The sequence below is a fragment of the Pelodiscus sinensis genome, chromosome 3 (assembly GCF_052426305.1).
Source record: "Pelodiscus sinensis isolate ZL-2025 chromosome 3, ASM5242630v1, whole genome shotgun sequence".
In the NCBI taxonomy this organism is placed as follows: Eukaryota; Metazoa; Chordata; order Testudines; family Trionychidae; genus Pelodiscus; species Pelodiscus sinensis.
Window position 1 is genome coordinate 109,061,613 of NC_143054.1, and position 25,445 is coordinate 109,087,057.

General features: G+C 42.1%; 1 protein-coding gene across 2 annotated transcripts; it reads left to right on the plus strand.

The window, feature by feature from the left end:
- Positions 1 to 448: 448 nt before the first annotated feature.
- IYD (iodotyrosine deiodinase) lies at positions 449 to 23,712 on the plus strand. Of its 2 annotated transcripts, none has more exons than XM_075924429.2 (5): positions 449 to 719; positions 11,060 to 11,254; positions 13,776 to 13,935; positions 16,593 to 16,749; positions 19,233 to 20,186. In XM_075924429.2, exons 1-5 carry the CDS (start codon positions 533 to 535, stop codon positions 19,341 to 19,343), a joined length of 810 nt encoding a protein of 269 aa, XP_075780544.2. In that variant the 5' UTR covers positions 449 to 532; the 3' UTR covers positions 19,344 to 20,186. The 2 variants fall into 2 exon arrangements, with proteins under 2 accessions (XP_075780544.2, XP_006115024.2); XM_006114962.5 differs by lacking the exon at positions 19,233 to 20,186 and adding an exon at positions 21,014 to 23,712 and having other exon boundaries at positions 451 to 719.
- The last annotated feature ends 1,733 nt before the right edge of the window (positions 23,713 to 25,445 follow it).

A 25,445-nucleotide genomic window follows, 5' to 3' on the forward strand; every position in this document is an offset into this window, starting at 1 on the left:
GTGGACAAATTTAGTCATGGCATACAACTGCTCATTCAAGTGATATTCAGCAGTTTAACTCCAATTTAACTCTATCCCCCATATTAAATAAACTGATAAAGAAATACCTAAATAAAGTTGGCTTTGCCGCTGCACAAAATCAAAAGAAAGGTCATAGAAAACAAAATAAAGAGCAATTGTGATAGCACCAGGATTCCCACCATTCCCTAACTATGACACAAGCACTGCAAAGACATTGCTAAGAGCCTGGTGAGAGAGAGTTGAGATCCAGTAGTTTGAAAACTGACCGACTATGTCAGATTTTAAAGAGGGTGCCAGCAAATGAAGTATACTACAGAGCTGCAGCCACAAGGAGCGTTTGCTTCTGGGAAAACAACAGAATTAGAGAGTTGAACTTTCCTCTCTCTCACTACATGTTTTGTTCCACCCCTTTTTGCTTATCAACCTCCAACCAACCCCCAGTTTCTTTCTCTTTGTAAAAGAAACTATCAGGGAAAGGGAGAGTATACCCTTCTAAATTAAACTGCAGGCCATGGAATTCTTTTCTCCCCTAACACCAGTCTTTGTAGCAATTATATGTGTTCTAATTGGCATAATACTGAAAAGCAACAGGAAAAGCAGCAAAAAAGGGAAGAGTGAGACTAAAAGTAAGTCTGAATCTCGCCCATGGGTTGATGACGACCTAAGAGACAGCACTGACCTTCATGTAGATGAAGAAGGTAAGGAAAACAGAATCCCACTAAGCATTTTTGTGTCTAATTTTCATCTGTCAGTATGAATAAGGAAGAAATGATCCTCTAAACTGAGACAGAGTTAGTCCGCACACACAACTTTGCAGCTACAGTGCACTGCAGTTCTTTAAGTCAGATCATCCAAACATAGTTAATACTGGGCAATAGGATTATCTTAAATAATTAATTGTGGGTAAGATTGCTTGCTCCTGCAGGAAAAAAATTGTAAAGGAGGTGGGGGTCAAAGAAGAGAAAATGCCCATTAATTCCTCTGCTGGAGTTTTATTCCCATACCTTTTACTGGGGGGTAGGTCTTGATCCCCAATGAAACAAGCTAATGGGCCAGCCTGCAATTCTCTAGATCCCTTTGGGTCATCAGATTTTGTAGCTAGTGTCTGATGCAGCATGCACCCCCTATGACAGGTTCCCATGCAAAAGAAAGCTTTAGGGATGTAGTGTCTTCTGAACCTGCTTTACTTGGGGTCTGAGGAAAGAGCAGGCAGATGCACTATCTCTATGGAAGAGGGCGATCTGAATATAGATCTTGGGACATGTGAATAGATGATCTCTGTATATAGATCTTGGGACATGTGAATAGATATACTCCGGACTGTATATATACATACATTATAACATTATGAGCATTGTTGTCATAATTGAAGCCAAAATTTTGTCAGATCTGTTGGCTCATTTCCACCTGTTGTTTATGAAAGCATAAATATATAACATTTTTTAAAATGAAAATCTTCTTTAATTGTATAAGTGGCTCAACTGTTTAGTCGTAGTGCACACATAGCTTACATTGATACCCTTATGTTAGGACTGTAGGACTGGTATCTGCTTGGAAGTACAGAGATGGTCAGATTTTTCCAGAAATAGGCAGGCAGAGAATTTGAACCAACAAAATGTGGTATTGATTTCACACTGGGAGCCATTAGTGAAGGTTCCAGTACCTGTGTGGACTCACTCTCTGGTCTATCCTGATGCAGAATTGGTACATAAGTGAATATGCATACAAAATGTTCACTTTCTCCTTTGTGCTTTTTGAATGTATGTTTCTTCTTAAATTAATGCTGCAGATTTTTGCTCTCTGTAATTTTAGAGCTCTTGTAAAAACTCTCATTTGATGTAACAACTGTTTCAGTCACTATGGGTTTAAAGCTTTAAGTTTAGGATTTTATCTCATAATGATACATGCTGTCTCAGAGCCCACGTCTCCAGCTCTTCAAACTTCAACCACTTTTCTGCTCCTTTGCCTGTTGCTAATGCATATTACCTGTCTATTTGACAAACTTTTTAAAGTTTAATTTACTAGTATGTATATCCAAAATCTCAATAATGGAACCTCATTAAGTTATAAGTCACTGTTTCCTAAATTATCTATAACTTTTTACAATAATCACTTCATCTACCATATCCTCCTTACACAAAGTAAAACCTAATCCTCTACAAAATTAATAAAGTCCTCTCCCTTTATCATTTTATGCTTGAATTTTCTAATTAAACTGTGGCAAATTAAAATCCCTGTGGCTAATTAAAGTGATATGTGAATTCCCGGTGTGGCACTTTGGAGTGCGCATGGCTCCATCAGTTTAAAATGTACATTTTCTAAACGAGAAAAAACATTTTAAATCCTTCAAGAGGGGATTTAGTGCCAAAGTGTCATATTTAAAATGTTTTATATTTTTTACACTTTTACATGCTTCTCTTTTCTTTTTTTAAAAAAATACCAGTAATTTAAAATGGGTCACCTTAAAATATTGTTCAAAATATTCAGGTTAATTAAAATCAACTTTCATACACAACACATATTTTTGTCTTGTTACAAAAAGGAAGATTTTTAGATAACTGTCCTCTGCTTACTCTAACTATAACACAATAAACATCCACCCCGGTATTGCAGGATTTTTTCACTTTTGAACAACAAGCAATCACTCCTCTATGTACAGTACAGTTTAAAGTCCAATGTCTCTGGAAAACACGCACCTGTTTTTATCTCCAGAGAAGTTAAAAGAACAAAGATGTAACATTCTCTGAGAAAATTCTGCTCTGCTTCACATGGAAACCTGCATGACTTAGGTACAACTGAGATAAGAATATGGCTTTCCCTGTAGTGATTTATTGAGCTAATAATGCCATAATTAAAGGTCAGATCATACTCCCAAGTCGGTAGTAAAACTTACATTGACTATAAACTTTATTTTATTTAAATAACTTCACTCACTGACTTAGGCTCATTTCTACCTGAAATATCTCAGGTCTGACCTGTAGTTACAGGAGAATTTGTTTTGTGGAAAGTCTTAGCTGAATGGGACCAAGTAGTTCTAAGATTATGTCAACACTAGAAATTGCCCCGGTATAACTGTCCTAATATAGCTACTGCAGGTTAACTTCCCTAGAGTGGCTGCAGTGGTATCTGCATAAAGGTGTCTTAGACCAGTATAGCTATATTTATGCTGGTGCCCTGCCTACACTACAAATGATTTGCCAGTATAGATATATTAGCCGGACATGTATGCAGCATAATAACACAACCTCCTCAAATGACACTAGCTAAACTGACAGTCTCTCGTCCATCGACATAGCTGCATCTATGCTAGGTATTGTGCTGCTTCGCTATACAGGCAGTCCCCGAATTACGCAGATCCGACTTATGTCGGATCTGCAGTTACGAACGGGGTTTTTCTCGCCCCGGAGGACGGGAGCGGCGGGAGGCCCAGATGCGCCGCGGTCCTGCAGCCCGCGTCCTCCAGGGCGAGAAAAGCTGCTCCGCGTCTCCCTGGTCTGCTGGGGGGGGGGGGGAAGCCCCCCCAGCAGACCAGAGAGAATCTGAACAAAGCCGCGGAGCACGCGGGCAGCGGGACAGCCCAGACGCGCCGCGGCTGTCCCGCTGCCGGCGTCCTCCGAGGCTTTGCTCTCTGTCTCCCTGGTCTGCTGGTCTCCAGTAGACCAGGGAGATGCGGAGCAAAGCCGCAGAGGATCCGGGTGGCGGGACCGTGGTGCGTCTCAGTCCTCTGCCTGCGTCTCCCTGGTCTACTGGGGGAAGGGTCGCAGATAGTGTGCCCTCCCCCCCCCCAGCAGACCAGGCTTTTCTCCGGACGCCTGTGGTAGAGCAGCTGGGGCGCTGCTGGTTGGTCCCGTAGCGCCGCTCTGGGCGCTACTGGACCAACCCGGCGGGGCAGAGCAGCTGGGGTGCTGCTGGGTTGGTCCAGTAGCGCCGAGGAGCGGCGCTACTGGAGCAACCCAGCAGCACCCCAGCTGCTCTGCCCCAGGCATCCCCAAGTCAGACGCTGCTGAAACTGACCAGCGCTGACTACAGGAAGCCCGAGGCAGAGTTGCTCTGCCCCGGGCTTCCTGGAATCAGCTGCTGATCAGTTTCAGCAGCAGCTGACTTGGGGACGCCTGGGGTTCTTAAGTTGAATCTGTATGTAAGTCAGAACTGGCGTCCAGATTCAGCCGCTGTTGAAACTGATCAGCGGCTGATTCCAGGAAGCCCGGGGCAGAGCAACTCTGCCTCGGGCTTCCTGTAGTCAGCCGCTGGTCAGTTTCAGCAGCGGCTGAATCTGGACGCCAGTTCCGACTTACTTACAGATTCAACTTAAGAACAAACCTACAGTCCCTATCTTGTACGTAACCCAGGGACTGCCTGTATTGGTTATGGAGCGTGGCTGTTTCAAACTTTTGACTGGCATAGTTATGTCAATAAAATTGTAAGTGTAGACCTGGCCTATAACTATTTCTGTAAAAATAAATCACACCAAAAATAGTTATGCTGGTTTCAGAAAAGGTACTTGGACAAATAAAGAAACTATCAGTTTGTGGAGGGCAAGGGGGAATATCCTTCTTGTCCAGCCATATTTGAGAAGCAACTTGGTGTAAAATACGCATCAGGAAAACAGACCAGCAATTCTCCACCACTGGTAGCAATGAAGGAGGCTGTAGTACAAACAAGCTGCTTTACCATGTTATGAACAAGGGACCACACTTTCTGCAGTAGGAAGAAGGGAAAATAATATGATGCTAGTCTGATGGAAAAATGTCCAATGCTATCTAGCACACAGCAAGGCAGAAGGAAACACAATCTTCTTTTGTGAACCGGAAAGTAAGAGAGATGTGGAGCCATACAGCTCAGTACAGTCCAAGCTTGGTCTATACTGGACCATGACTTGCTTTTTTAACAAACTGGGGGTAAGTTGCCTGGACACAAAGCAAACTGCACTTAAGTAGTGCTTTTCTAAATCAGCATGCCATAAGAGTCAAATGACATTCTTTAAATCCATTAGGCTAACACTAGCACTTGCTTGGCCATCCATCCATTCATCCAGCTATCCATTCAGTGAGCCTAAAAGTGGTGCAGTGCTCTGAAAATGGCATACCTTTGAGCAGCAGCACAGTAGGTGCAATTAGTTTTACTGCTTGGATGGACTCACAAGAGCTGCTAATGGAATTAAAGTGCAGGGCGAGAAAAGGTTAGATGCTACAGAGCTTTTTTTTGTTGTTGTTCTTTCTCCAACTTAAGAGAAGCCCTCCAAATACCAATTCATTTGCTAAGTGGAAGGCATATAGATAGTACATGTGCTTAGTATTAGGAGTGTCCGCACAGCAGCTCTGTTTGCTCTTCTATTTCTAGAGCCCTGCACAGATACAAAATGTTGTATCTGCATCTGTATTTGCAGATGTGGATATAGCAAATATGAAATGTTCCTGCAGATACAAACACGCATATTCACAAATTTGCAGGGTTCTGGATACAAAATCTGTATCTGCATCTGCATTCATATCCACAACATGAGCGGATTTGCTGGGCTCTATCTATTTCTTTCCCTCTAGAAATTTCCTCATTTATGTGGTCTGGGATGTGAGATTTTTTTTTCTTCGTCTCTAGATCTACAATACCTATTTGCATCCTTCACAGCCATGTTCCAAGGCACTATACTGTTCCCAAAACAGAACTATGAGCATGTCAGTTTTGTTGAAAGCTATAGTAAATATATTCATATAATCTTGCCTTGCACAATGAAAGAGACTGAAAACATCTTACAGCAGTAAACTATGAATTTATTAGCTGAAATACATAGTAATAGAGGCCCAGATTTTTGAAAATATTTAGACATTGCTGCACATTGTTTCCTATCAGACTTAGGAGACTAAATCTCATTTTCAAATGGGATTTAGACACTTAGAAGCCTAAATCCAACTGTCAGTCTAAGATATTTAGGTTAAGTATGTAAATTCTTTTTGAAAATGAAATTTAGTTTCCTAAATCAGTTAAGGCATTACAACACCTAAGTACCTTTAAAAATCTCAGCCAGAATGCTTTGCCTTCAATTCACTGAGATTTATAGATATTCTACCTAGATCTAGATTGTTGCTGAGACAAATTCAGACTAGAGTGTCCAGCAATAGAGGTATATCTACACTAGGAAGTTATTTCAAAATAACAAAATTTGAAATAACTCCCAAAATCAAAATAGCATGTCCCCACTAGGGAGAAGCTTTGAAATTAGTCCAAGGCAGGCTCCATTATTGTGGACACACTACCTCGACTTAGAGCCCCAGGAAGCACTGGGGAGTAATTACTTTGAATGACTCTGGGGATTAGTTATTTCAAAATAGCAGCAGTGGAGTGTCCACACTAACGCTATTTCGGAATAAGTGTTATTCCCTGAGGAAAGCAGGAGTACAGATTTTGAAATAAGCAGACGGTCATTTTGAAATAATGGGCTTGGTAGTGTGGACGCTCCACTTATTATTTTGAAATAAGTTTGGTTTTATTCAAAGTAACTCTTTAGTGTAGACCAGGGCTAACTCTTAAAGAGGCAGAATCTTAATATACAGCTTACTAGTGAAATGTCTTTATAATCTTTCTATGAAATGTTATTGTAGCTGTGTAGGTTCTAGGATTTTAGAGACACAAGGTGAGGGAGATAATATCATCTTCAGGCCTGAAGAGGACTTGTAAGCTTGTTTCTGTCACCAAGAGAAATTGGTCCAATAAAATATATTACCTCATCCATATCTTGTCTCTTCATAATCTTTTTCAATTAACTGTCACTATATTCCATTAAGACACAAGTCAGGAAGAAACGACTTTCAGGAGAAGATGTTAAGATTAGTGGAGATTTGTGACAGTGGAAAGTAAGCAGGTGAAATTGCTTTGTAAACATGCACATAAAGCCAGTTTACAGCAACAGGATCCGATTAGGATCATTCGAAACAAGGTGAGCTGTTTTTATTGTGGTTGCTCTAAGAATCATCCACTGAAATCATTAGCACTAGAAGGGTGTGCTACAGTTATAAGGAAGAGGCCCTCTTTTAGTGAAGCATGAGCCTGACAATATATGCTTATTAAATGCATGCACCATTTCTTCTAAAGGTACAATGCATATATGCAGTGTAATTTATAAGACCTCTTAAAAGGAATCTCTCCACCTCTCAGAAGCTGCTGCTGCCCCCCTGAGGTTGGCAAGGTTTAGAGGTCCATCACCTTTTAATATTATGATAGCAGCTGTTGTGAATTATTCAACATGAAACCTCGGCATATGCCGAACACGAACTATTCATATTAATTCTGCATGATTTGACACTTCTTTTATTAATGGCTACATTTATGCCTTGTAATAGCTTACACATTAGTGTAGCTACCCCTCTAATATTTTATTTTACTGGTTTTGCAATAGGCTTGCAAAGAGTGTTGACATTCTGTTCATTGATCTGTTTAAGAATCAAGGTCAGTCAAGTGGATCTCCTCAACCGTGGGTCTAATAAGTGCATACATTTTATAGATAGGGATTCTTTAATTCTGAATGCCGCATGGGAAGGAGACAACTAAGGAGAGAGACTGCAGTTTTCTAGAGTCCTTTTCATTTTTATGTCAGGATATTTTCTCCAAAACCCTTTCAGTTTTCAGCATCTTGGGGTCTTTAAACTATTTGAAAGCATCAATATCTGAAATATAGGTGGGAGGATTATTCCAGGAGTGGGTGGGTGAGATTCTGTGGCCTGCATTGTGCAGGGGGTAAGACTAGATGATCATAATGGTTCCTTCTGACCTTAAAGTCTATGAGTTTAGTGCAGACAAATTAATAGGAATGATCTTTAAAGCATGTCAGCATCTCTATGTTGCTTTACGTGTAGTATTAGGAATCAATACAATTTGTCTTGTTACTTCCACAAATACATCAGCTGAACACACATCTAGAACAAGGTTGGAAACCAAACACAAACTGTGGGCCAAATTCCATCTTCAGACGTGTGCACAACTCTTGTTGACTTCACATAAGTAAATCAGGCAGAATTTGGTCTTTTTAGTTCTGGGAGGTGCGTCTACACAGCAGGGCTTAACTTTAAATAAGCTATGCAAATTGAGCTACGTCAGTTGCGTAGCTTATTTCAAAATTGAAATTGAGAGCGTCTACACAGCACTTATTATGAAATAGAGCATTCTTCCTCCGACTTCCCTTACTCCTTGTACAATGAGGGTTACAGGAGTTGGAAATAACTGCCTGCTATGTAGATGCAGACTAAGTTATTTTGAAATAACACTAGTTATCAGGGTACCTGAGTTCTTTTATAGAAATACCCAGGGTATGATAAAGATGTGTGAACGTGCTTTTGGTCAGATATGGAAACAGCAAAGGACACTGGTCAGTAGATGCAGTAGTATGCTGAAATTTGATTCACAGTAGTGTCTTTATTTGGCATTAGTTTCTCTCTGTGAACTGATTACATGTTTTTTGGTGAGGTTTTTATGGAGTGCCTTGGGTCTGGGTTTGTTCCAACATGGTGTCATGTAAACCCAAGTTCTTGTGTGCCAGGTCTAGGGAGGAAAGGGAGTCCTGACAGTTCATCACTCAGCAAACATTACAGAAAATTTCATGGGACAAAGAAGAGTCTCCTCTGTTGCTTAAGGATTTTTCCCTTTCTGAATATTAACGACATGCAGCAAACAATGGAGATACGAGAGCTTTTGAAGCAAAAGTCATTCCAGATCCTTTTTATAATGTAAAATGATTGGCAACCTAAATATCAGGGTTGTTCTCAGCTCTCTCTATAATAGTTTGCATAAGATGCATAATAGCTACATTTCAAGGGTATGCATTCTCCTTGACATACAGGTTTTCTTTTGCATATTGAAGATCAATAAAGTTCCAGCAAAAATGTTAATCTATTACTTTTGACCTTTGTCTTTGTGCCAGCTCCTTGCAAACAACATATGCACATGGTAAATGTAAATGCAATGTTGCAAGGGACAAATATTGCAATTACTACTTTTTATGTACATCAGAATATTGTTGTATATAGTCTAAAGCACAGATTCTAAAGTCCAGATTCTTAGAATCTCTTGGGATTCTAAGTAAGAAATTGGATAGGCTGCAACCAGGAGTGGCCCTAGACGAGCTGCTGGAAACTGGTGTCCTAGGCAAAACACACGATCGGCGCCCCCACCTCCAAACCCCCCAATGGCCGTGTAATTTGGTGCCCTAGGCATCCGCCTAGTTCGCACCTATGGACGGGCTGCCACTGGCTGCAACTCCTCCCATATGCTAAGCCACCCTTTAAAACATTTTTAACCTATTTATAGAATGAGCAAATACTTTGTACAGGTCTGCATAACAATTTTATAGGCTAAAATTAAGAGATAATTTCTGTTTGAAACTGTTCAAGATCATACAATACAGTCTCAAGGGGGTAGCTGTATCTCCTTTATTTTGGAATAATAGCCAAATGACAATTACTAAGATCATAAAAAAAATCCAATTTTTTAAACACTCTATCTTGACAGATGTCTTAGTAATATTGGATGACCATTGTGTAGAGGCTAAACAGGTTTCACTATATTGAATAGTTGGAAAAAAAGGGTAGGAATGGATCTTGGAGCCAACAAAAAATCTTATATTATGAAAAAAGGGCAAGATTTCAGTGACGTGCTGAAATTTGATTCACAGTGGTGTCCTTATTTGGCATTATTTTCTCTGAACTAATTACATGTTGTTTTTGTGAAATTTTTATGGAGTGCCTTCGGTCTGGGTTTGTTCCAACATGGTGTCATGTAAACCCAAGTTCTTGTGTGCCAGGTCTAGGGAGAAAAGGGAGTCCTGCCAGTTTGTCACTCAGCAAACATTATAGAAAATTTCATGGGACAAATAAGAGTCTGGAATGTAGGAATAGTTTTTAGGTTTTAAGAAAGGGAATGAGAAAGAGGCTGGCAATGCATGAGCTGATATACTTTGTCATGCAGACATAAAAATGTGGGAAGAAAATTACCACTATCTACCACATTATCTTCTTTTGTGTTTTGTTTGGCTTTGAAGAAACATCAATGTGTGTTAAAAATTTCAATTTTCTACAGCCACACTTTCTACTTTCTGGGGCCATCTGCTCTAGGAATGAGACTAAGTGGAATTGTTACTAACACTCTTTGAGCACAGTTTGCTTGGATGATTTGGGCCAGCCCTAAGCTAAAATTCTTATGATTAATTCCCATCAGCCAAACAATCTGAGCCCAATTTTCCTCTCCTCTTACACAAGTGTAAATTAGGAATAAATTCTCTGAAGATGTCAATAAAGTTATGTTTGTGTAAACAGTTGTTAGAGAATCAGGCCAACTGTGTGTTACTCCATGTTAGGAGGAAGCATTTAAAGCAATATTTCATCTTGAGTTTAATATGGTTTTATCACAAGTCTAGATACTCCCTTTCCCATCTCCCACAGCTGTCAAACAGACAAAGCATTGTGAAACCACAGACTGAAACCACAGTCACATTTGAACTGAGCTCAGCATTATAGTACCTTTAGTTTGAGATGTGACCAATGAGAGAGGTAGCTATTCAACCCCAAAAGAAAATTTCACAAGTTTGTAATTAGGTTTTTTCTTGACTTTGTTAATTTGAATGACCTTTAGCAGTAAGCTTTGCAGAAAAGTGTGTAGCAATCCCATTTTATTTTTGTTAATCTAATGGACTCTTAGCTGTAATGTAGCATCTCTTTTTCATAGCAATGTCTTATTTAACCTAATTTTCTGGCTGCGTTGATTAAAGCACAACTTGATGGGTTACACGAGTCAATGGCTAAATCATGATTAGGACCTGGAATGCTCCTGATCATTTGTTTTAAACAGTGTCTTTTTTTTCTGTGGATTTTACAACTAGAGCTAGAGATTAATGCTCTCTGTCATCTGGAAGCCAGGAATTCTGGTTCTCCAATCATATACAGGTACAAACTTAGGTTAAAAATATTATGGTGATTAATGTCAAGTGTATTTATGGCTTCCTTCAGCAAGAAGAAAATCCTTATTGCCGTGCATGTATTCTTCTCCTTCTTTACAGATGCTGATAGTGACTGGCAAGAATTAGATCAAAACATTGCACATGTCTCCTTTTCTGCTGAGCGTTACTCCAAGGATGAAATGATTAAAAGGTCAAAGGAATTTTATGAGCTTCTCAATAAGAGACGGTCTGTCAGATTTATAAGCGATGAGCCAATCCCCAGGGAGGTCATAAATAATGTCATCAAAGCAGCAGGTATGGTATTGAATGAATGACAGAAGCACTGGACTCACTCCTGCTTCTCAGATGTGTAAGATAAGAATGATAGGAAAAGACTGGGGAATTAAAACTTAAAAGATGCCAACCATTCTCCTAGCTGTAAGTGTAGGCCTATCGAATCAGCACTGAATGAGTAGTCAGAAACACATGAACAGCCCTGAGCCAATGGATACCACTGACCCCTGAGATGTGACTACCATGGTAACCTTTGGAATCCTGACCAAAGTCATGGGATGGTGATTAGGAAATAAATTTAAGTTCTTTGTCAGAACTGCTGTGTGTGAATCTTACTGCAGGGGCAGACTGAACTCTATTGTAATCCCGTTGACTTCAGTCAAGGATGAATTTGACCCCTATTATTTATCTTGTCCCCGAGTTTGACTGCTGTTAGAAAAGCTTAAGATTGTGAGCAGCATTAGAGTATGTTTCAGCAGCCTCTAGCCAGAATAGTAATACAAAGATCCGAGCTACTATTTACAGCAGATTTGTTGACCTGTTGAAAAATCTGTGAGCAGTTTTGTGACTGTACCGGCACATAAGAAGATGGCGGCGATCTATTCCAATTAGCTAACAATCATTAAAAAACTAAATGTGTTCCAGCATATGCAACAAAATGAGCAAGCCTGCAGTATAGATGAAGTGCTCTGAAATCTCTGAGGAGTGGAGAAAGGAGAAAAAACATAAACATAAATATTGGTTCTTGTTTGACTGTCAGAAGAAACAAAGCAACATTTAATTTAAGAACATAAGAAAATAAGAACATAAGAATGGCTATTCTGAGTCAGACCAACCGTCCATCAAGCCCAGTATCATATCTGTCTACAGTGGCCAATACCAGATGCCCCAGAGGGAGGGAATGCAACAGGTAATCCTCTCCTGTCACCTATTTCCAGACAACATTTCAGAGCAGGACCAATATATTTAAATAGTTACATGGTGCATATCAAACTTAAGCAAATGGTCATTTGTTACTAAAACCTATAAATAGTTAAAAAGTGTTTAAAATGGAGGAAGGGTAGTATGGTAAGTTTAGTCAATATGAAGATCTGATCAGGTTCTTTCATACCTGTTTTGCTTCTTATAGGCATTTAAGTCTTGCAAAATGTTTATATTCTATAGATTTGATTGTATTCCTTTTCAACCAGTTAAACATTCTTTCCATTATATTTGGACATGGCAATTAGGACTGAGTGAACAAATTCAGACTTAATATGCACCTCCATGCACCAGCTGCCTTTGGGTCTGTCAAATCAAATCTGAATGCTCTTTGGCAAACATTTGCATCACAACTGATTCCTTTTGGCTGCTAGGATGGCGTACCCAAAGGTCATCAGTTTTTGCCCTGAAGCCAAAGCCTGTGGTTTGAGTTGCCTATATACTTGGCTGATGCTTTTACTTTGATTTTAATATTTTGCACTGATATCCTGTACAGCACTTAGATGCCTCCTGACAGGTATGTTAAATGTGTTAAATTTAAAAAAATCTAAATTCTCACTTCCGATTTAAAGAGAGCAATTGGAACCGACATTAGACAGGAATTAACCAGTGGATTTAGCATGGATCGGAGCTGTGATAGGGTTGTCTTCTCTTAAACTTGCCTTCTAGTCAGTCTATCCCACCACCTGGCATGGTTAAAAGGTCCAATTACAGTTACAAGGAAATGGGGGATAACAAGGGGGAAGAAGTGGTCCTGACTGTGAGAATCAGTTAGGAGGCAACCTAAAGAACCTGGACCAGGTTGGGTGCCTTGCAGAGAGACTGAGACAAGATTTCCCAATCTCCCAGCCAATTGGGGATCAGCTGGGAAAGGGTGACCAGTATAAATGCTGCCTCCTTTCTCGTAGCAGGACTTGTGCCTACAGTACTGTAGGGAGTAAGAAAGCTCTGTTAATAGGGAACACACACACACCAGCAGAAAGACTGCCAGATGAGGATTAAGTGGGGCCATCTGAAGTATAATAACTGCTTGAATTACCCAGTTCCAAGAAGAGGTAAGGAGAAAAATAAAAGACTGAGAGTAATTCTGAGGGGACTGGTAACAGAGTTTTGGGGGCAAGCTGTAGAGGAACCCTAAAAACCGGAAGCACCTTTTCAAACTACTTGGAACTTTTTTTGTGAGGGACCCTTTTGTTGGAATTTTTGTAATAAACAAGCCTAAGTCAGATATAATTAAGACAAGCACCAGGAGTCCCTGAAGTTTAGTTATTGGCTTCCTGAGGATGAAGAGCGAGGAGGGAGTAAGTGCAGCACCACACTGATGCTGCAGGGGGCACCACAACACAAACATGCCCTACAACAGCAACTTCAGGCTTGTCTCCAGGAAAAGAACTAAGACCAACACCAATGGATATAAATCCATTATTTCCCGTTTTGTCAGCTGGCTCTCTCATTCCTTTGTAATTCAGTCCTGAAGCATACAGAAAGATAATCTGACTCTTTATTTCCTTCCTAGCATTTTGCTGATTGATTTTAAATGTCTGTATTTATTTGCGTAAAGGAACTTCTCCAAGTGGAGCACACACTGAGCCTTGGACCTTTGTAGTAGTGGAGGATCCAGAATTAAAACATAATATTCGGGAGATCATTGAAGAAGAGGAAGAAATAAACTACAAGAAAAGAATGGGAGACCGATGGGTTAATGACTTGAAGAGACTGAGGTACAAAAATCAAGGCAAATAATGAACCAAGATTTTTCAAAAGTGACTAGGGAATTTTGTTTGCCTGGCGTGGGTCATCTTGGAAGAATCTGATTTTTAGAAAAGGATGAGTACCCACCTTGTGAAAACTTGGTACCTATTAAGTGTCTCAAGATGAACACCTGAATATTGAGGCAGCCAAAATCATTAGTTTTAAAAATCTTGGACCAGGTAAATAAATAAATCTAACTTTGCAAGTGAGAGAGACAGAAGAAAAGGCCTGTTAGGGAATTTTATTCATTTTAGCATTGCTTGTTTTTTTTCTTTCACTTCAAGGGAAAACAATTATTCAGCTCAGCTTTAAATAGTCATTTTTAAGCTTTTTGAAGATTCTGGGGGTTGTAATGGATCACAAATTCAATATGAGCCAACAGTGTGATGCAGTTGCAAAAAAAAAAAAAAAAAGGCTAGTATAATACTGGGGTAGACTAAGAGGAGTGTTTTATGTCAAACAGGAGATAATTGTCCCACTCTTCTTGGCATCGGATGGGTCTCAGCAATTGTACTGTGTCCAATTGTGGTATCCTACTTTAAGAAAGATGTGGACAATTTGGAGAGACTCCAGAAGACAGCAATGAAAATGAGGAAAGATTTTATAAAAACATGTTTAGTTTTAAGAAATGAGGACTGAGTGGGGACCAGATAAGTCTTCAGATATGTTAGGGGCTGTTGTAAAGAAGATGGGGATCAATTGTTCACAATATACATTTATTTATAACAATAGTTATCATTATTCTGGTACAAGACCATACTGCAAATGTACTATGTACTGTGGCAAGGGCCCCTCTTTCCCTGGTCAGTGTTTGGGCGGGCAGGCAGCCTTCCCACCTTGTCAGGGGGTGGAACTTGCAATTAGTTTCTGGGGTAGTGAGCCCAGCTACGCCTTCTGGGACTCCTTCCCCTGCTGTTTCTAGCTCTAGAACTTGCTCTCTCTTTTTTTTACTCTCCTTCTCTCCTTTTCTTTACTGCTCCTCCCATTCTCTTACTCTCCCTCTTATCTTCTGACTGGGGAGGTTTTTAAAGGCCTCCTGCAGGCCTGAAGTGGAGTCAGCTGGTCCCAATCTTCCTGGGACAGCTCCCTGCCAGCTGCTCCTAATTGCCCTTCAGCCCTCTGCCCCTAATTAGCAGGGCCTTTTACCCCTTTTGGTCTGCCTCTTCCCCACTCTTTGGCAGCCCTGTGGCCTGACCTTGTCACAATACATATTTAAAATTTCTTTTTGCATAATAAGATGAGAGGAAAACAGGAGTACCTTTTCACAAACTGCTCCTTTATATATCCTTCCAGGCTATCTCATAAATTCTTCTAACAACATATCTGGATCCAGTGTGACTAACCTATCCTTGTGTAGGTCATCCCTTTTGGATTTTAATGACCTCGGTTGGATGAATATGTACTACACAAAATAGCTTTAAAACTTATGCCAAAAATTCCCAATTCAGTAAACTACCAATAGGCACCACTGACTACAGTGGATATTGGCATTGATATCTGAGGATGCAGATTAGGGATTTTAAATATAGTTTAATCAACTAGTTGATAGATTTTCCATCGACTAGTCGATAAGCAGGGTTAGCTAACCCCACTGTGGCTCTGCCTTTTAAATGTATTAACAGCCTGGCAGCTGGCAGGCTCTTAATACATTTAAAAGGCTGAAGCATAGCCGGGGGTGGGGAGGCCCCGTGAAAGCTGGGACAGCCGATTATCGGCTCGTGCTGGGTCCACCCTGCTGAGCTTCTGATTTTTAAATATATTAAGAGCCTGCGGGCTGGTGCACAGCAGTGGGGACTCAATGCAAACTGGGCCAGCTGATTCCCAGCTCATGCTGGGTCCCCCTGCTATGCACCAGCCTTTTAAATGTATTAAGAGCTGACAGGCTCTTAATAAATTTAAAAAGCAGAATCGCAGTGTCTGGGACTGGGCGCAAGTCGGGAGTCAGCTGATTTCTGGCTTGTACCCAGTTCCTGCTACTCTCCTTCCCCCTGCAGAGACAGTGCTGGGGGAAACCGGCTTTTAAGCCAGCTCCCCCCAGCACCAGTTCCTGCTCCTGCTCTTCCCCCTCTACTAGAGGCAGCAAGGGTGGGGAGGAGAAAGCGACTGGTTGAGGAACTAGTCAACTATCCAATAAGCAAAAGCTTTTGCTTATCAGATAGTCAAATGGTTGACTAGTCACTTACATCCCTAATGCGGATCCTGGGGACATAAAGTGGATATCCACACGTTTGTACGGTTCTAGATACAAAATTTGTATCTGCATCTAAATCTGAGAACAAGAGCTCTGGATAGCTGCATCCACATGTGCGGATGCAGATATCCGTGGATATAAAGTGGATATGCAGGGCCCTAGATATATTTGCACTGTATTCTCAAAATCTTTCCGACATCCATCCACTGACTGTCTGCTGGGATCCAGGGTTCTAGTTCAGGCCTTTTTCTAGGTAAAATCCAACAAACTTTCATTTTAATATTGTTCAAGAACAGTATCTAATTAGAAGCTTTAAAAAACTGTTGTAGCTGTAGTACATCTATACCAATCCATTCTAGCCAACACACACATTATATATGAGAGTGAAAGCAATGAGACAACATAATAAATGTCTTCAAAATCACCCTTTTGCAGAACAAACTGGATAAAAGAATACCTGGATACAGCTCCATATCTGATCCTCATTTTTAAGCAGGTGTATGGGATGCTTCCAAATGGCCAAAAGAAGACCCATTACTACAATGAGATCAGTGTTTCTATTGCCTGCGGTATTCTCCTTGCTGCGCTGCAGGTATGTTGACACCATGCCATACGATCAGAGTTAGTATAAACTAGAGCTGGGTTGGGCTGGGTAAGAACAGAACTAACCCTTTGGCCCAAAATTGGATTAAATCCAAATACTATTTTTCGGAGCTGAAAAAGTTTAACTTGCTGTTTTAAAAAAAGTCACTCAAGTGAAAAGTTGATGCTGAAATGTTCATCTATTGATAGCACGCATTGTCAAGGAAAAACAACATTATGGACTAGCTAGATATAGGTCCAGAACTCAGAAGGTAAATTTTTCTCCATCCATATTGGCTAATACTAAGAAGAACTTAATTTAAGCAATCTCAAAGGGGTAGCCATGTTTGTTTTTAAAATTCCAGACTCTGAGTAGTCCTATGGCACTTTACAGACTAGCAAATATATATATATATATATGGTAAAGCTGAAGATACTATATATATATTTGTTAGTCTCTAAGGTGCCACAAGACTACTTGTTTTTAATTTAAGCAATGTGCTTCTTTCTATTTGCACTTCCTTTTAGACAGGTGCATACTGTTTTAATAACTGTATTATTAATAGAGCTGCAGTAAACACCAATTTAAGCACTCATAACTCTTGTACTATACTAATAACAATACTGGAGTTCTCAGGTTACCAGTATATCAGTCTTAAAATATGTCATTACTCTAACACAACTTCCTTTCACGAATCCCAGGGACATGTATTTCTCAAAGATCAGTTTCAGTGTTATGCACAATACTTGAGGGACAGGGAGGAGAGAGGAGAGTAGAAGGGAGAAGCAGGTGTATGTTTTACTTAACAGGCATTGCAGTTTCAGTTGTTTTGTTCCAGGCATTTGTAAAGATGATTTTATTTCTAAAGAGTTTAAAGCTCTGAGCTTTATTCATTGGCCAATCTGACTGTTGGACTAGTCTCTCCATGTTTAAATGTAATATCTTAATGCATGCAAAAATGTCTAAATAGTAACATGTTTAAACTGTTAAATCATTACTGGGGCACAATAACAGCGGGTCAATCATTGGCAGATTCTTCTCTTTTAATCTAAATGTTTTGAATCCTTCATTCTAAAGAAAACACATCACAGGAAGAAGTACAAGGAGGGAGCATTGCACAAGGTTTAATTGTGACACTGGGATGTTGCTCCTCCACAATTGTGTATGAGTATGTCTGTATTGTAATGTAAACCCACGATTAGACTCAGACTGTAGCCCAACCCCCCTTCTATCTACACACAAAATTTTGACTGGCTCAGACCTAGAGCCCTTGGCCCCTGCAAGGGTGAAGGGCCTGAGCCCACAACCAGTCATGAACCAGGGCTCAAGTCCTATTATTTGGGGGAGAAGGAGGATGAAGACTTAACTCAGGTCTTGGGAGACTGCCAAAAGTATCCCACCATCCCATAGGCCAAATTCCTTTATCTTTTATCCTAAGAATCTCCAGTTGACTCAGCTGAAAACAGAAGCCACCCCCTTGGTGCACAGCCACAGCTCAGTTAATGTTAACCTTTCCATTGTCTTCTGACCATGGAGTTGGCAAATACACTGAGAGCCTTCTGTGCTTGGAGACTGAACTGAACAAGAAGTGCCCTGCTTCATGCTGATGGGAGCACAGCCAGCTGTGATGAATCTCTGGTGTGAGGCCAGCAAAACTATAGACTTCAGTAAAAGTAGCAAGAGTGACCAGGCAAACCAGTAAACTGCAAAGAAACTGGTAGATTTGCCAATTTACCAGACTGGTGACCAGTTCTGGGAGTGGGTTGAGCAGCTCAAGAGCAAATACTACAAGACTAGGGACCAGATCCACACCTCAGGCAACTCACTGGCACCCTGTCCATTTTATGAGGCATTGGACTGGCACTGCATCTAGCCTTCAGCCAACTGTGTGCGTAATGGCCTGTCAGCTGGGATGATCCCTGCCAGCCTCAGAATCTAGTGTGGGGCCATCAGAGCCCTGGTACTGACCCCATGGGGCCGTGGGGAGATGTTACTGGAGCTGGTGCTGCCTGTGGCTGCTTCTACTGTGTCACTAAGCACGTTCAATGTGGTGCTCCAAATTTAATGGTGCCCTACTCAGCCGCTTATGCCTAAGGACAGCCTGTTTGAATTTTTCAGCTGCATATACTGCATGTTTCCTACCAGCAGCTTTGCCAATAGGCCATCACAGAAACAGTGGTGGCCTGCCTCCAAAATGTGAAAGGCCTAAAATGATAGAAAAAGCCTTTTGTTGCAAGGTCAGTCACTGCCCTCCTTAGCCCAACACCAGTAATTCTGCTATTTTTGTCAAACCAAAGCAGCTTAGATGTTTTGCCTTACTATTGTCCCTGCTGTGTCCAGGGAGATTGTGTGGAGTGAAACATCCCTTGCACAAAATATTGCAGTTCAACTGTGAAAAGTGGAAATTCAAGGGTGCAAATTGTTACAAGAATTAATTCTGTGCATCTCCACTGAGCTATTGGGGACAGCAACACTTTCTTGTCCTGTTGCAGGCCCCTTGCTCTCTGTTGCCTGCTGTTCCTCCACAACTTAACGCCAGTGCAGGACAAGCTTGGCCCAGTGAACCTTCATGGACTATTCCAAAAGGAAGCATTTCCATGTGAACTGATGGTGCAACAAGCAGGTCCAAAACTAGAATAGAAGGACTCAAGACTGGAGAGCAGGCGTGCCAAGAGGCGGGAGGAAATGCGGAGGCTTTCTGCACAGCTAGCAGGCTGTGTTTCACAGCGCTACGACAGGGACACTGGCTAAGGAAGGAGGATAGAGCTTAGCAGAGAGAAATGTTTGAGCAGCTCATCTCAATCAGGGCTTCAAGAGTACTGGCTCCTGCTGCCTCTCCCACACCACAGCCTGACTCCCTTGCAGCATGTCCTCAGTCCAGAAACAGTCAAGAATTCTCATTGTCTGAGTGGCCCATGAATGGCTGGGCAGGGTAACTAAATCCCATTCAGCCTTCTATGTTGTTCTCCTCTCCCTCCCCCCCCCCCCATCCTGTGAATACCGACGCCCCCTTCCCCTGGGCCCTAGTGCATGAAAAATAAGGCAAGAGGCAAAGGAGAACAGGGAGCCAGGGGACACGCAGCAGCAGCAGGGGTTTCTGTCATGTTTGCACTTGTTCATGCACTCTGTTTTTTGGAAATGTTCTTGGGTAACTGGGTGTTGTAAGGGCAGTTGTTTTCATGGCAGTGGGTGACTGTTGTACTGTTTCAACACATTTATAAATAAAGCCTTTTATTCATTAACGTTTATTGCCATCACTGCACCTCATCATACAGTCATGATCTGGAATAATAAAGCTGGACACTCCATCAGGAACAATTAGGAATTATAATAAACCAACACAATTTCTCCATACCTTGAAGAGCAGATCACTGTACCTAAATCACTTCTTTATATGAATGCATACAGTGACCCCTCTCCAACTCCCATTTCACAAATGGTCATGTCAAGAATAAGTACGGTATATTGTGTGCAGGTGCCCTGACAGGAGGCGTAGGGGGCCGCTGCCCCAGAGCCTGGTGATTTAAAAGGACCCGAGGCTCCTGGCTGCTGCCGGTGGTGAAGGGCTTGCTGGGTACTTCCAGCAGCCTCCTTGTAGCTGCCTTAACTCATAATCCACATAACACTGAGGTCCCTTCCTAGCACCATCTGCCTTAAGGCCTGCTGCGAGGCTCTGGGCTGCATAGGATTGTTTATGCTAGGCCAGCGGTTCTCAAACTTTTTGGGCTCGGAGCCCTTTACATGCATAAAAATGTATGCGGAGCCCCAGCGGTCCACTGATTGCATGTGTTGTACCTATCTATGTTTCCAGTTTGTCAACCTGGCGGTGCCCCTGGAGATGTCTCGCGGAGCCCTGGGGCTCCGCAGAGCACAGTTTGAAAAACACTGTGCTAGGCTATGCTGCTCCTGCAGTGGAAGAGCTACTCTTGATTCCTTCACTGCCCTCCAGGCTGTTAGAACCATGTGATGAGGCTGGAGTGAGAATTGGCCTCTGAATATCAGTGGTAGTGGTGGGAGGAAGGGGGTGGAATGTGCTGTTTGCCCAGCAGCCCATTGTGTTTTATTTTAAGTCAGGTAAGAAATCTCCTTTGTTGCTGGTAAGGCTGCCATACATTAGAGGTGGGCTTTAAAGGTTCAAAGCACATGAGCATGTTTGGATTGTACAGGATGAAGATGGTCATAGACAGTCAGCTATAAACTCAGAGGGACTGCATTTTATTTCATTCCGTTTAAACTGCACCTTGCCTCTGGGTGTCTGTCTCTCTTGTTCTAGAATGTGGGTCTGGTCACGGTGACCTCTACGCCTCTGAACTGTGGCCCTCGCCTCAGGGTCCTGCTCCAACGCCCACCAAATGAGAAGTTACTCTTGCTGCTCCCAGTCGGGTACCCCAGCACAGATGCCACCGTGCCTGATTTGACACGAAAGCCACTGGATGACATTATGGTGGTAATGTGATTGTGGAACGACCAAAGAAAGGAACTGCTAAAATACAAACTGTAAAGCAATAGCCCACCATATGCTGCTTCTCTTTGTCTCTTCTACACAGCTTAGCTTTGCCCTCTGAAGTGTACCTGTGAGGCTGACTATTTATACCCATATGCCTTCTTAGCATTAGTAATTGCAGAGGCTGCATCCAGTAATAGCAGCAAGCAATCAAACTCTGTGAATCTGACAGCCGCTATTATTGATGAACCTGTTGACTGTTCCAGGGGATATGCACAATAGCACTTAAATTGATTTAATGGCTCCCGTTTCTTTTTTCCCTTTAAGGAGCAACTCTTTGCCTGAACTGGAAAGGACATACTCAGCTTGATATCTTTGATTGTCAGTTGCACAGCAGGGGTTATTTTCATTTCAGGGGTTCAGCAGAGCAATCAGCAGAGAGTGGGGTGAGACCTAAGCAGTTTTGTGCGTTACTTGATGTACACCAGTCAACGATCCCTGCCTACCAACTGCATTATCCTTTGCCAAGAAAGAGAATCTCTTCACATATTTTAGTACTGTGCCTGCTTGACTGAGCTATTTGGAGGCTTTGTAAATTTCTCTGAATTTCTTTCCTTTGCTGCCACTGGTGCAAGGCTCCCCATTTGGGAGATATAGGGCAGACATGGCATCCAAGATGTTTTAACTAGTATCTATGTGTGCTCTGGGCAGTTAGGAGGCATGGTCATGAAGATGCTGGTTCCTTGTCCAAGCTAGAGCTCCCAACATTGCTGCCTCCTGTGAAGCAAAGAGGCTATGTCTACACTGCAATTAGTAAGCCATGGCTGGTTTATGTCAGCAGGCCTGGGATCATGGGGCTTGTATCTGTTTAACTGCAGTTTAAATATTCAGTCTCCAGCTGGAGGCCACTATCCAGCTCCACCACAAGGTGGGAGGCTCCCATAGAGCAAACCAGAATATTGACATTTGGTTTTGTTTGGACACCATAGAGTTGCCAATTTTCTAATCACAAGTCCCTTTCCCAGGAGCTCATCCCTGCCCTATCCCTTCTCAGAGACCCTGCTCTTCCCTCCCTCTCTCTTGTTGTCCTTCACTCTTTCCCACACTCATTGGCTACGTCTAGACTGGCAAGATTTTCCGCAAATGCTTTTAATGGAAAAGTTTCCCGTTAAAAGCATTTGCGGAAAAGAGCATCTAGATTGGCACGGACACTTTTCCGCAAAAACGCTTTTTGCGGAAAAGCGTCCGTGCCAATCTAGACGCGGTTTTGCGCAAGAAAGCCCCTCTTGCCATTTTTGCGATCGGGGCTTTTTTGCACAAAACGATACCGCGTTGTCTCCACTGGCCCTCTTGCGCAAAGTTTTTGCGCAAGAGGGCTTTTGCCCGAACGGGAGCAGCATAGTATTTCCGCAAGAAGCACTGATTTCAGACAGTAGGAAGTCAGTGTTCTTGCGGAAATTCAAGCGGCCAGTGTAGACAGCTGGCAAGTTTTTCCACAAAAGCAGCTGATTTTGTGGAAAAACTTGCCAGTCTAGATGCAGCCATTGGGCTGGGGCATGAGCTCCATCTGAGAATGTGGACTTTGGGGTGGAGCCAGAAATGAGGAGCTCAGTGTAAGAGGGAGCTCTGGGCTAGGGCCGGAAGTTGAGTGCAAGAGGGAATGAGGGTTCTAGGGTGGGAATGAAGGGTTTGTGGTACAAGGGGGGGGGGGCTCAGGGCTGGGGCAGATGGTTACAGTGTAAGATGGGGTACAGGATGCTGGTTCTGGGAAACAGTTTGAGTACAGGCAGGAAAGGGGGTTAGATGTGGGAGGCAGCGCTTACCTCAGGTGGTTCCCAGTTGGTGGAGCAGCGGGGCTAAGCAGGCTCCCTGACTCCATGTTGCTCCCAAAAGTGGCCAGCAGGTCTGGCTCCTAAGCAGAGGGACCAGGGAGCTCTGGGTCCCACCTGCATTTGCAGGCACTGGTCCCACAACTCCCATTGGGTTTAGTTCCTGGCTAATAGGAACTGCAGGGTTGATGCTGGGGGGAGGAGGGCAGCATGTGGAACTTCCCTGATCATCTCTCCACTTAGGAGCTATGGGGTCGTGCTGGCCACTTCCAGGACCTACACAGAGTCAGGGAGCCTGCTTTAGCCTTGCCACAACTCTGACTGAACTTTTAATGGCCCTGTCAACAGTGCTGACCAGATCCACTGGGCAGTCCAGTAAAAAATGGGACACCTGGCAACCCTAGCACACACAGGCATGCCTGCTTTTTGAAATTGTAATTTTAAACTGATTTCATTAAACACATGTATAAGACCATGTGTCTATACACCAGCAATCCAAATATAAACATTTTGATAGTATTATAACTGTTGATGACACAGTATGAGAGAAATTTATCAAATATGTTCAATGCCTGCTTAGATCTGTCAACATTCTACAAGTATGCTATCATTTTTGACACACAGTGAAATTGAAAGATAAGAAATTTTGCTCTTCTGTTTTCCTATATAACTTCTTTAAATAAAATGAAATATTCCCTCTGTAGTGGTTTGACTCTTATTAATTGAAGGCTTTTAACTTGTGTTGTTCTAATAACTGTCATGTGGGCAGAGATTAGCTTGGTGGCAATGTCTTTTAGGCATTTTGTGAGGGTTTTTGTTTTATATTTAGCCATCCATTAAAAATTTAAACCACAATAAACAAGCAAGTCCATATTTTCATATGAGCTCAGCATTGAACAGTTCACACTGTAGCATGTATGCCCCCATTTTCAAAACAGCCCAGAATCCAAACTACTGAGCTCTTGATAATTTTGCATTGAGTAAGCAACACATGAAAATCAGGAGTATAGATGGAAAACATAAAGCTCTTAAACCCTCCAGTCTATCTCCCTGTCAGGGTTGTTAACTTTCTAATGTTTTCATTATTCAGTCACTCACTGTGCACAGTTGCAGCTCAGAACTTTTTGATGCTTAACCCCCTTCTGTATCTCACCAGTAGAAAGCTTGGCCTTAGAGAAACAATTAGCATGGTAAAACTGACTTTCTGATAAAGCTTTCTGGGGTATCTCTAATGCCTTCCCTACATATAGTGCTTGGGTTGGCATAATTATTTCAATTAAGGCATAACTTCTTTTCCCACTGACATAAGTTATTCTGTACTAGTATATAGTTGCTTTATAATATGATGATTTATACCCCTTTCTGTGTGGGAATACCTGTACCAATATTGTAAAAGCAGTGCAATTTCTGTGTGCGGACAAGCTCTATGAATCAATTCTTAGCTTGGTCTTCTGTAACCAATATAGGAAACCTATGAGGCAGGCACAGGGAACCTTTTTTGAGTTGAGGGCTGCTGACCCACAGAAAAATCAGTTGGGGTCCACAAAAAAGTGAGAAGAAAAAACACCCAAACTCTCACTGATGTGGCCCCTGACTAAGAAGCAGAAAGACACTCCCTCCCATTCCTCTTGCACACCAAAGCCTGGGGGGGAGGGGGGGAAGAGAGGGAGAGGCAAGTAGATTTTGTGTGCTCCAGCCCTGTGGGGAGATGTCAGGAGGGCTAGAGCACCAGTGTGGGCTTCCCAATTCTGTGGGATGGGGGAGCCCCAAGCCTCAGGGAGGGAGTGTCTTTCTGCTCTGGTGCCTCATCCAGGTAAACCAGGGCCTACATCTGGTGCCCGGGCCTGAGGTTACACCTGCTATGAGGGGACTAAATTCTTAACCTCTGATTGGGGAGGCACGCTAAATAAACCACTTAATCTCAAAGACAAAGGAGCAAAAATTAAGTAAACAATCAGAACAGCAAATTAAAAAAAATCTAGGTTAGGGCTGAACACTGCTTTCACTGGAATCCATGGAAAAATTTCAGGGAGAGAAGAGAGAGGCCATCACAGTACTTCCAAAAATCTCTACCACCTTGTATAATTTAGCAACCTCATTATTATAGGGCTTATACTATATTTAGTCATGACTCAGACGTCACAAAGTCTTTTCACAAAGTTCCTCTGCCTCTCTCCTTATGTATTGCCTTGTCCCACATACTGGAGAGAGTGGTAATATCCTTTCTTCTCAGACAAAAATGCGACTGGGGTAGCTGGGGCCCATACGTGCTTGCTGAAAAAACAAGAAGCCTTAATGCTAAGAGCGAATGCCACTTGTGCTTCCTAAGCTAGGACAGAGGGGCATGGTGAACCTTGAACTTCCACAGCCGTATATGGTGTCTACTAGCTGAAAAGCAGTCTTTGAGGACCTCTCCCTTTGGTTAAATTTGC

What these genes read in the sequence shown, in the direction of transcription:
- IYD (XM_006114962.5), top strand. Translation starts at nt 533, where the DNA reads ATGGAATTCTTTTCTCCCCTAACACCAGTCTTTGTAGCAATTATATGT. An exon ending in CCTTCATGTAGATGAAGAAG is followed by an intron (nt 720 to 11,059) that starts GTAAGGAAAACA and finishes CCTTCTTTACAG; the next exon opens with ATGCTGATAGTGACTGGCAA. An exon ending in TTCTCCTTGCTGCGCTGCAG is followed by an intron (nt 16,750 to 21,013) that starts GTATGTTGACAC and finishes CTCTTGTTCTAG; the next exon opens with AATGTGGGTCTGGTCACGGT.